We start from the raw sequence: 12,475 nt of genomic DNA, 5'->3' as shown, positions 1-12,475 counted from the left end.
CACCATCACCTGCTCCTACAAGTGGGTCTTAAAGTCCCTGTTCAAAGGCAGGGAGGGGCGGACTTGGCACACACACACACACACACACAGGGCCCTACTGCTCCCAGCATGCCACACTGCACAAGAGGCAGGGCTCCCGTTCTTAAGTTTTATTCTTGATGGGATCAATTTGAAGGCAGCTGTGGGAGAGACTTCCTGAAGAGAGGGGTAGGATATGGTTCCCAGGGGCCTCTCCACCCAGTGTGGGCAGCTTCCTGGACAAACAGGATGAGTAGACGGTGGCAAGGGGGGGGATGTTGGCCCCAGCCTCCCTGCTACAAGAACATACTCTCCAAAAGGTGGTTCTGAGGCTCAGTGTCAGCCCCAGCACTCAAAGCCTCCAGACAATCCCCCTCCCCCACAGTCAAACTACGTACCCCGCCACGTGCTCTGCCCGGAGCCTTTCCATACGTTGACCAGCCGGCGCCCATCCCGGAAATCTCTCCCAGCCTTCACCATCTCCCTCACTGTCCAAGTGTAGAGCAAGACGGCATCGTGGAGGTAGGCGGAGTAGGGGCTCACCTTCAATGGGAGAAGCAAGTGCGGCGTTCCCAGAGGCCCATGGGCCCCATGCACTGTGTGATCATCCTTTGCAGTGTGGAAATAGCACCAGGTCCTTTGCATCCCTCAGAGAGATGAGGGCCCACCCATGCCCAGGCCTGTGCAGTGGCATGGAATATCACAGCCCTCACTTTTCCTCAGGACCCCTCATTGTCCCAGTTTGGTCAGGGTTACAGCAGGGAGAGAGACTGGTGGAGACAAAAAGGATAGACTTGGAGCCAGGCTGACTGTGCTACTGTCAGGCTGTGAGATCAGGCTAAGTTCCATGGCCGCTCTGAATCTCGGCTCACTCAGTTACAAGATGGGACTAAAACCACCGCTGTGCTGAGCAGGGCAATAGTTCAATGAGGCAGAATAGACACACTATTGCAGTACCTGGTCCATAGTAGGTCTTTGATATGTGTTCTACTGGTCTCATCAATAAAATACAAGTACCTACTAAGCACCAGGCCCTGTTCTACAGCAGCTGGCACACGGCTGACCCTTAGCCGATTGTTCCCCAGATATGAGTTGATTGATCATCTTGCCTTGTTTGGGATCCATAATCAGTCCATTCAATCCTAATCAAAGTCCCTCTTCTCAGAGCCAGTTGTCACCTTAGGACTCAGCTTGGCCCCACGCTGGAACTAGCTCTAGTTCTGGCCAATGGTCTCTCTAGAAAAAGTCTGGTGTGAGCCATGCATCCTCGCATGTGATGCTCGGGTCTGTGCTACCCACGGCCTTTCATTTAGTAACCCGAGATCCCTCTGTGGTCCTGGGGTATAAATTTCACAAGAGGGCATCAAACCAGTGCTTCTTTGGGGCGGTGGAAGGTGGGGCAGTGTGTGTGTGTGTGCGTGTGTGTGTACAAATAGGGCCAGAGAAGGCTGGATGGGGTCTGCGGGCAGGGAGCCCCCATATCAGACCTGCGCTTCGGAGGAAAGGGAACTTTGGAAGGGCGGCCTCCTGAGCCTTCGGTAGACTTCTTTCCAAAAACCTTTGTCTCCTGGGCCTTCTCCGTAGGAGCTGAGGGCTACAAGATACACTGACTCGTAGACTTTTGGGAAGTGTGTCACCTTCTGATTCACCAATATCTCCTTCCAAAAACTGTCCTGAAAAGCGATAGAATAAATGTTGGGGTGGGAACTTGGCACAGCCATCAAGACACCACGTCGGACGCCCACATCCCATATCACAGCTCTGCTCCCAATTCCAGCTTCCAGCTAATAGCACCCTGGGAAGTAGCAAGTAATGGCGCAAGTGCTTGGGTCCCTGCCACCAATGTGGAAGGCTCAGATTGAGTCACGACTCCTGGCTTTGGCCTGGCCCAGCCTCGACTGTTGGGGGCTGCCAGGGAGTGAACCAGTAGAAGACAGATCTCTGTGTCTGTGTCTGTGTCTGTCTCTGTGTCTCTGTGTCTCTGTGTCTGTGTGTGTGTGTCTCTCTCTCTGCTTTTAAAATAAATATTTAAAAAGAAAAATAAGAGTCACCAGTCTGTAGGAGATAAACTGAGCAACAGATCTATATTTAGGGCAATGCTGCATTTATATCACTATTTTGTAGACCTTGCAAATGCAGGGATTCTAGAAGGCCTGCAATACAAAGTCCATGTTTTCTAGGTTGTGTATGAGCAGTGGGAAGGCAGCCAAAAATATGAAATCAAAACACACCTGGAGTATCAGTCCACTAAGATGCAAAACGCATAGCTTCCAGCAGTATGTGCAAAAGCCGGAAAAGCTTAGAACTACTCATTTTCAGTTTTCTACTGGTGATTGAATTGCCCTGTTGTCATCATTATTATCTATAGTATTGCTATATAACTAGTGTATACCCATTCACTGTGTGTGTGAGTGTGTACACAGACAAGTGTAGAAAGCAGCATCTCAGAGTCTCCCTATTGCTCCCTCTCATCCCACCCTAAGAGGTGTTCAAGCACTACAAGCATGAATAGAGGGGTGTGTGTGTGTGTGCGTGTGTGTGTGTGTGTTTGCACGCACACGTTTGGAATAAATGATATTGCACTATACTGTTGTTGTGCAGATTGATGTTTCTTCTTCCCCACTTAAACCTATGTTGGGAACACTTCTATAGAATGGATTTGTGCTATTCTTTATCAAAGAGTAGGAATTCAATTGCATGGACTTGGGTGCTGTATTTTTACTTCTACCTTTCTTCTGCTACTATAAATCAATTAGAATTGGATCATCAAGAATTTGGGGAAGGGGTGAGTGTTTAGCCTAGCAGTTAAGAAAAGATTGGGGATGCTCACATCCCATATTGGAGTACTGGGCTCAAACCCTGGCTGCACTCCCAGTTCCAGCTTCCTGCTAATGTACACCCTGGGAGGCATTAGGTGATGGCTTAAGTAGCTGGATCCCTGACACCCATGTGAGAGACCAGGATTGAGTTCCCAGCTTTGGCCTGGCTTAGCCCTAGCTGTTGTGGGTGTTTGGGGAGTGAATCAGCAAATAGGATCTCTCCTCTCTCTCTCTCCTTCCCACCATCCCTTCTTCCCTATCAAATAAGTAAAATGAATAACTGTTAAAAATTAATTTGGGAGAAAGCAACAGGGGGATTGAGAGGGCTTCCCTGTGACTACTAAGAGTGGATCATCTTCTCTCATCATCTCCTTGACAGCAAAGGTGAGGGGAAAATGAAAAGAAAGGAGTGGGTAGCAAAGGTCAAGGAAGTAGGAGGATGCTGGGGAAAGCCTGCCTGTGTCTAGGATTCTAGCTGCCCACACAAATCAATCAGAGGCGCTTTGTGAAGATCTGCACTACTTCAGGATAAAGAAAGAGAAATCTGGGACTTGTTAATACACCTGACTTTCCTCTCTTCTACCCCATTTCAACTTCTTATGATAGTACAGAACTTTCTCACTTTAGAAAGCTGAAACTTCTAGAAAACTTACACAGTGTGTTCCTAGCTGAAGGCAAGCAGCTGCCATATATACCTACAGAGCAATGTGGTAGTTCCATACACAGACACTGGGACCAGCCCCCCTGGGTTTGAAAACTAGCTTTCCTTCTTGTTAGCCATGTGGCTCTAAGCAAGTTATTTCACCTCAGTTTCCACTTCTGTAGAATGAGGATAATAAAACCAGCTATGCTGTAGAGTGATTGTTGAGTTGAAATGAGCTTTAATATATGAAAACCTCACACTATGGGGCAACACTGTGACAAAGTGGGTGTAGCTGCCATCTACAGCACTGGCATACCATATGGGCACTGGTTCAAGTCCTGGCTACTCCACTTCTGATCCAGCTCTCTGTGTGGCCTGGGTGAACAGTAAAAGATGGCCCAAGTCCTTGGGCCCCTGCACCCATGTGGGAGACCTGGAAGAAGCTCCAGGGCCCAGGCTTCAGATCAGCTCAGCTCCAGACGTTACAGCCATCTGGGGAGAGAACCAGCAGATGGAAGACCTCTCTCTTGCTCTCTCTGCCTCTGCCTCTGTAACTCTGCCTTTCAAATAAATAAATAAATCTTAAAATAAATAAATCTTTTTTTTTAAATCTTCACAGTGGAGGCTAGCACCCCATGTGTCCTCCATCAGGAGGAATGCTATGGAGTAATGGACAAAGACTCGGAGTCCAAAAGACCCAATTTGGAATGCTAGTTATGCCACCAGCGAGCACTGAGTGCTTCGGGAAGGGACCTTACCTGTCTCAGCCTCGGTTTTTATATCTGTAAGTTGGGGCTGATTTTATACTGCCCAAGGCCATTGCAGATTGCAAGAACAAGAATGAATGTGAACAATGCATGTCATATCTGCCTCACAGGACTACTGGGGAGATAGAGTACGACAATGGATATAAAGATGTGTAGCTCAGTACTTGTAGTGAGCATGTGGGATTTTAGACATTCCTGTCATTACGAAGACTCAAACACCTACACATTGCTTCACTGCACCAGTATGTGGGTCCCTCCAAGCCTTTGCTATGGCTCCAACTGGAAGGTGGCTTGGAGGAAAAAGAAGTGAGAGCCACTTGCGTTTGGGAGTCCATTGGGAAGGCCGCAGCCCCCTGGAAGAAATGAGAGCTCTTAGGGTGGTGTTTGCAGAGGGCAGATGCCACCAGCCAACACCATTCAAGGCCTGGCTTGGCCTCTCGTGAGCTGTGCAAAAGAACCCTCAGTAAGTTCTTTCAGCTTTAAGAGGAGGACACAAGTGCGGCCGGCACTGTGGTGTAGTAACCTGGGCCTCCGCCTGTGGCACCAGCATCCCACATGGGCAACGGTTCAAATCCCAGCTGCTCCACTTCCGATCCAGCTCTCTGCTTGTAGCCTGGGAAGGCAGTGAAAGATGGCCTAAGTGCTTGAACCCCTGTACCCAAGCATGGGAGACCTGGAGGAAGCTCCTGGCTCCTGGCTTCAGATTGGCCCACCTCCAGCCATTGTGGCCATGTGGGGAGTGAACCAGTGGATAGAAGACCTCTCTTTTAAATTAAAAAAAAAATCTTAAAAAAAAGAGGACAAGTGCCTACTCGTGGGATTATAGAGTACACAGTGAGCTAACATCCCAGTCCAGAGCAGGTGTTCTGTGCTCATTACCTCTCACCACCAGGGCCATGTGGTTATTACCAGCACCCACCTCCAGGGGCTGCAAAATGATGAAGACAAATTCTCCTGTAGGGAGGCCCAGGTTCTCTGCAGCCATCAAAATAATTCTTGCATCCTCTGAACTGCAGATTAAGATGATAACTATAACAAAGGAAATGGGGTCAGCCCTTTGCACATGTTTGAGCATTCACACATACACACACTGTTTAAAAGTCAAGCCGAGGGGCCGGCGCTGTGGCATAGTAGGTTGGGCCTCCGTTTGCGGTGCCAGCATCCCATTGTGGGCACCTGTTTGAGTCCCGGCTATTCCACTTCTGATCCAGCTCTCTGCTGGTGGCCTGGAAAAGCAGTGGAAGATGGCTTAAGTCCTTGGGCCCCTGCACCCACGTGAGAGACTCAAAAGAAGCTCCTGGCTTCTGGCTTCAGATTGCCTCTGCTCTGGCCATTGCAGCCATTTGGGGAGTGAGTTGGCAGATGGAGGATCTCTTCCTCTCTGTGCCTGTGGCCCTGCCTCTCAACTAAATGAAGAAATCTTCTTTAAAAAAAGTCAAACTTAAAAACACAATTTCGGCCAGCGCCGCAGCTCACTTGGCTAATCCTCCGCCTAGCGGCACCGGCACTCCAGGTTCTAGTCCCAGTTGGGGTACCAGATTCTGTCCCGGTTGCTCCTCTTCCAGTCCAGCTCTCTGTTGTGGCCCAGGAGTGCAGTGGAGGATGGCCCAAGTGCTTGGGCCCTACACCCGCATGGGAGACCAGGAGGAAGCACCTGGCTCCTGACTTCGGATTGGTGTAGCAGGCCAGCTGTAGCAGCCATTTGGGAGGTGAACCAACAGAAATGGAAGACCATTCTCTCTGTCTCTCTCACTGTCTAACTCTGCCTGTCAAAAAATAAATAAATGAATAAATAAACACCATTTCAATCTATTCTACAGTCACAGGCTTGATGTACCACTAACCATAATATCCAACAGGTAAATAGTAGAAAGACCACACCATTCTGCAGGAATATAAACAAGGGCTGAAAACAATAATCAAAATGCCGGATGTCCATTTCATTCCCATACATTTTTTTGTATTCTATATTAGCTACCACGTATCAGAAAAAACATATGGTATTTGTCTTTTTGGGACTGGCTTACTTCACTAAACATAATGATTTTCAGTTGCATCCATTTTAAAAAGATAGGAAATGTTTTTACAAAATTAAGGGGGAAAAGGAAGGAAGGAAGGCTGGACCAAGGGAAGGAGAGAGGGAGGGAAGGAAATATGGTTATCTTAGAATTGCACCTATGAGGCTGGTGCTGCAGCTCACTAGGCTAATCCTCCACCTGCGGCGCCAGCACCCAGGTTCTAGTCCCGGTCGGGGCACCGATCCTGTCCCGGTTGCCCCTCTTCCAGGCCAGCTCTCTGCTGTGGCCCGGGAGTGCAGTGGAGGATGGCCCAAGTGCTTGGGCTCTGCACCCGCATGGGAGACCAGGAGGAAGTACCTGGCTCCTGGCTTCAGATCGGCGCTGCGCACAGGCCGTAGCAGCCATTTGGGGGATGAACCAATGGAAGGAAGACCTTTCTCTCTCTCTCTCTCACTCTCTAACTCTGCCTGTCAGAAAAAAATATATATATTGCACCTATGAAATACATGAACTCGGTCCTCTGTTTATTAATAACAGAAATTTTAAAGTCAGGCCTAAAGCCACTCTAAATGAAATGCGGACTTTCTCTTCCCTGAGCATGCTTGAAAAATAGGATTGCCGAGCTATTCCCAGAGTACGTACTTGTCAAGCCAAACGTACAACATATGCACTGGTAGACCCAAAATCTTTACTGTGCCTGCCGCCACCTCCCCATCCCCAACCAACACATGAGTCGCTAAGTTTGAGATCATGTCTTTTGTTTAATTGACTCAAAAAGCAGAGGAGCAAATCTGGCTTGTGACTCACCTGCCACACAGCAGTTAGAGGAGTTCCCAGAGGATCCAGAGTCAAGGGCACTGGGACTTGAGTTAGGGTGGGGGTGGGGAACAAGTAGGCCATGGCATTTCTTTCCATCGTCATGTCGCAGACACACACATGAGGCTATGATTTAGTTTTTTAATTAAGTAAATCATAATCTGCTCCACTAAGTTCCAGCCATGTGCCAGTACCACACTGGGCACGGGGTGCAGCAGAGAGCAAGGCAGGAAGAGGAATCACAGTCAGATACAGGCTACAGGAGAGGAGAGGGAAGTGTTCCTTCAAGAGTAGGACTAGGGGCCAGCGCTGTGGCAGAGCAGATAAATCTACCGCCTGCTGTGCCAGCATCCCATATGGGCACCAGTTTGAGTCCCGGCTGCTCCACTTCTGATCCAGCTCTCTGCTATGGCCTGGGAAAGCAATAGAAGATGGCCCAAATCCTTGGGCCCCTGTACCTGTGTGGGAGACCCAGAAGAAGCTCCTGGCTCCTGGCTTCAGATCAGCCCAGCCTTAGCCATTCTGGCCATCTTGAGACTGAACCAGTGAATGGAAGACTGACTCTCTCTCTCTCTCTCTCTCTCTCCTTGCCTCTGCCCCTCTATAACTCTGCCTTTCAAAGTTAGTGAGGGGGAAAGGGGACATCGTTAAATGGACAGTGGAGGGAAAAACAACTCTGGATGGAGCAGTCAGAGAGGGTCTTTCTGGGAAGGTCAGTCTGGAAAGATGAGAGGAAGCTACACATGGAAAGAACACTGGCTGAGTAGGTGGCACTCCAGGCCCAGGAATCAGAAAGGCCCAGAGTCCTGGGCCCGGAAAGAGCACACTGTCTTTGAAATACAGAAGAGTCAGTTCGTGCTAAAAGGTAGAGCTTTATAAGCACCATCACAAACATATCTGCTGGCCTACGTTGACCACCTGCTTGTTCAGACACGATGCTAAGAACTCACAGGCAGCACCTTCTTTAATCTGCATCTTCCTATGAGATAGGTAGGATGATTGTCATTGTTTTGCACAAAAGGTATATGAGGCACAGAGAGGTTCAGGTACTTGACCAGGGACACACAGTGTCAGAAGCTACAATCAAATCTATATCTTTCTGTCTCCAAAGCCCAGGTTCTGAACAACAACCAAAGTCCAGGACCCAGCCCACCTGGAAAAGGCTTCCAGAACTTGCACTGTCTATTCTAACACCATGATATCTGAGATTTCACTTTGAACAAAAAAAAATTTGGTGATGATAGCAAGCCAAGAAGGAAGCTGTTTTTGAGTGTCATGAATTTTATATCGTTTCTACCTGAGTTTTATGCCCATAGAAAAATGAAGCATTTTGTGTCTTTTTCAGACAATCAGTTTGTATCTGTTGTTTCTCCAAATAAAAGCATCAGAAGAATCTTTCTCACTTACCCCTGGTGAGTGATGACATGTTCCTAAGAGCCTCTTGAAGGAGGGCCGGGTTATTGCTGGTGTACCTCATCCTGGTAGTGATTGTGAAATTGGATTTGAGTTTGTTCTCTACAACCCTCCATAACTCATCCACTCCATCCCGGAATGCAGCCCCAGAGTGGCCTCCAAACATCCCAATGTGTCTCCAGCCCAGGTGCTGGAGAGTCTGCTGGAGCACGTCACCAATTTCCTGCTGAGGCGGCACAAGTCTCACACAAGTGTCGTATAGGAAGTGGTTCTCCAGTTTTGCCATTTGTCCAACAAAGTCAAACATGGGGATGTTCCACTCAGAGGCCAGCAAACCAATAACCTGGAAGGCAACCAAAAGAACGTCTTTCATATTTGACTTCATTCAACACTCAGACCCCACTGTAAGTTATCAGCATAAACCTTGGATTTGGAGAGTCTAGGGGTCATATTGGACTCTGTCTTTTGTAATATTCATGATCATATCTTTGGTCCAACTTGCAGACGCAAGACCTCAGAGGACAAGGATAGCACAAGCTAGTATTTATTGAGCACTTATCATGTGCCGAGCACTCGAAGAACTTACACGTATCATTTCAACTTTTGTAACATGTCTATGTGGAACATATTATAATTACACCTTTTTAAAGATGAAAACTTGAAGATGCAGAGATGTAAGGTTTATAGCAAGCAGAGAGAGAAGCAGGCCATTCAGTCCCGGGGCTCACACCGATAGCTGCTCATCATCATGGTCTTTCTTTCTTACCTTGATCCTTATTCATGCCTTAATCATTTTTATTAGGATTCTACAATTTACAAAGAACTCTGGAAACATTGTTCTTAAAAGGGCTCATGGTCTATTACAGCAAATAAGATACCTAAAAAATGGCTCTAGAATTAAATACACTCCACAGGATTTATAGACAACAGATTTGCAGGAGTTTAGAGAAGAAATTACCCTTGATTGAAGAATTAGAAAGTTGAAGGGTGAGTATGGAGAGGTTAAGAAAGGCTCTGGGAATACAGATTGACTTTGAAGAATGCACAGGCTTTGGACAGCTAGAAATGCATCAAAAGAGAAATTCCAGGAGAGCCAATGTTCAAATTCAAATGTGAACTAATTTTACAGCACTACTTGTTAGTTCTGCAGTATTTTTGAGAGCTGTGCTGCTTCTCCCTGTCTACTTTTGCATTGATGCCTCTCAGATGACCTGATTTATCAATGACCCAAAGACATCAACAAAGTTAATCCATTCATCAGATAAATGCAAAGCACTCATTTCCTTCATTTGCTTGCTCTGGCTTGATACATTCTTAATACAATAATTCTTTCATTCCCATTTACTTTAAACATCACTGAATAATTTATCATACACTCCGAAGGAAAACCTCCTCAAACAATTGATAGTTTTCTACTTAAAGTATTTGTTTTTTTCTTTGCTTTTCCAAGTCATGTGGATGACAACATAAGACTGAATAATAAGAGTGTATACACAATAGCACCAAGTTCAAGCAATCAAGAAGAGGGAGAGGTCTGAGTTGCCTAACGATTATTGATTTAAAAGTCTCTGTAAAGAGAATGTTAACCATTCTAATTATGTGATCCAATCATATCCTTTTAAAAATGGTACCCAAGACCTGCATTGTTATTGTTATAATAATGTGATTCCTTCTTACCAAGGAGGCAGGTACCAATGCCAGCGCACTTGGTAAAGTGATAAGTATAAATACACAACTGATCAAAAAGATAGGGTATGTGTCGAAGAGATTTCACAAATAAGACCAGTGTAAGCAAATAATGAAGGATAGAATTAAAAGGGAGAGAATGATCCTGCAGGGGAAGCAGGACACACAGCAGACTCATAGAATGGCAAATGCCCAAAACAGCACTCCTGCCTCAGAATCAACCCTTGGGACATTCGGATCTGGCTAAAAGGTCCATGAGAGTCTCACAGGCATGGAAAGCCATGACACGGTGGCAAAAAACAATCTAAATGAAAGATCCTGGTGAACAAGACCCCAGCAGAAGGAATAGGCCATCAAGGAGAGAGGCGCCTTTCTCTGAAGGGAGGAAGGAACCTCCACTGTGATACGAGGCCTTGACTAAACAAGTTCAGAGTCGGTGAACTCAAGGGGCTTCCATAGCCTAGACAGCTCATAGTAAGAGTCTCGGGTGATTGCTGACGTCGTAAATAAGAGTGCCAATTGTTAAATCAACAACGGGAGTCACTGGGTACATGCTCCCCACGTAGGATCTCTGTCCTTAATGTGTTTTACTATGAAACTTAAAAACACTACTAGTCGAACAGTACCCTATACCTTGTGCGGTTGTGTGAGTGCAGCCTGTTGAAATCCTTGCTTAGTATATACTAAGTTGATCTTCAGTATATGAAGGTAATTGAAAATGAAACTCGATAAAGGGCGGGATGGGAGAGGGAGAGGGAGAGGGAGAGGAGAGGGCCACGGGAGGGAGGGAGGTTGGGGGAGGGGAAGTCACAGCAATACAAAAGTTGCACTTTGTAAACTCACATTTATGAAATAAAAAATAAAAATAAATAAATAAAATAATAATAATAATAATAATGTGATTCTTATCAAAATTTTATTTAAACTTGTACCATCATCTTCAAGACCACTCTTTCCAATGGAAACTCAGTCAAATTTTCTAGAAGGCTCTGTACTCTACCTCTGCTTCTTCTGGGCATGCTGGTCCAAACAGGGCAGAAATCTGTTGTCTCTGGACCTGATTGATAAAAATAGCAAGAGACTCCTTGGCACTGCAGGCTGAGTTGGTGTAAGTGAACTCCCAGCTGAAGTTTCCAAGGTCTAGCAGCTCAGAGTTGACCTTGTCCAGGGCAATTGTGAGGCCAGCACCCAGCCTTTGCACACTGAATGGATGGGAGATATCCCAGGGGGCCTGGAATCCCACAATGAGTTTAGTAGCCTCAAGGCACATCACTAGCACACTGGCAAAGAGCATCAGCACTAGTGCTGGGTGGTCAGCATGGCAGTCAACCCCCAAACAGAGTCCAGATTGGAGTGGGACCCTGGGACCTACGTGGGGCTCCATGGACGGCATCGAATATTCAGACCACTGCAGCACTCTGAAAGGCTCAGCCTCCTGCCACTCGTGCCAGGAATTTATGATAGTACAGCGATTCCCTGAGGGCCACAGCTTACTCCCTAGTCAGGGGCACTAATTAACTGATGTTCTCTCTTTCCAGAGTCCGCCCTAACATGATCTAGGAGCAGCAGGCTTGCAGAAACAGGCCCGGGCAGAGTCATCAACGCCCTGCATTTTGATCCATGATGCCTGACGAGGCCAAGGCAACTTTGGCTGGCTGACAAGGTCACAGCAGAAGGTCTGTCTCAGCAAGGCATGAGAAGGACAGCTGTGGTCCTCTTGGTGGCTTTAGGTTTGATGGGAACTACGCTCTTCATAAGCAAGCTGGAGCTTCCTGGTGGTCCTGCTAATGATTGCTATATTCCTAATGTTACGGAAGAGCACTTTGTCTCATAACCTCCAAAATGTCCATTGCCTTGTAGAATTTTAATCAAGCAGAATGTTAGTGTAGAAGAAAGGGTTAATGCCTTATGCAAGGTTGAGCTGTTTGTAGAAAAGAATTAAAAGGCAACAGGCTCTCTGGTATATACTTCCCACTAGAATAAAGATAGATGTTAATAAAGCTTTAATTCACTATATGCTACAAATACTACAATGGTTAGGATGTCAGAACTGTAGAACAGATCTAAGTAAACCTTTAAATAAGTACAATAAAGAAATTAAAGAATTACATTAAAAAAATTGCAAAGAAGGGATACATTTTAAAAAGGGCCTGCTTTGAACTTGGGGCTTCTGGTAAAGATTAGATTAGGAAGGTACTATTCTAGCTTATGTAGCCAATTTCTGCATAGTCCAGCAGCACTCGAGGCCTTGGCTTGTGTGGGCAGCCTGTTATCTTGCACCTGTCTGTGATTGTA

At 46.6% G+C, this 12,475-nt stretch overlaps 1 protein-coding gene across 1 annotated transcript in view; it reads right to left on the bottom strand.

Annotated features, from left to right (window-relative positions):
* Positions 1–11,573, bottom strand: part of LOC133776349 (guanylate cyclase 2G-like) — a 45,721-nt gene extending 34,148 nt beyond the window's left edge. Inside the window, exons 1-5 of the mRNA XM_062215200.1 lie at positions 11,181–11,573; positions 8,489–8,837; positions 5,167–5,276; positions 1,506–1,691; positions 417–561 (exon numbers count right to left, since the gene is read on the bottom strand). Coding sequence (XP_062071184.1) covers positions 417–561; positions 1,506–1,691; positions 5,167–5,276; positions 8,489–8,837; positions 11,181–11,573 — 1,183 coding nt within the window. The remainder of the gene's footprint in view (positions 1–416; positions 562–1,505; positions 1,692–5,166; positions 5,277–8,488; positions 8,838–11,180) is intronic.
* Between the last annotated feature and the right edge of the window lie 902 nt (positions 11,574–12,475).

This window comes from Lepus europaeus, chromosome 17, assembly GCF_033115175.1.
Source record: "Lepus europaeus isolate LE1 chromosome 17, mLepTim1.pri, whole genome shotgun sequence".
NCBI classification, from domain to species: domain Eukaryota; kingdom Metazoa; phylum Chordata; class Mammalia; order Lagomorpha; family Leporidae; genus Lepus; species Lepus europaeus.
Note: the sequence above shows the minus strand (reverse complement) of the source record. Positions and strands in the feature narration are given on the sequence as shown.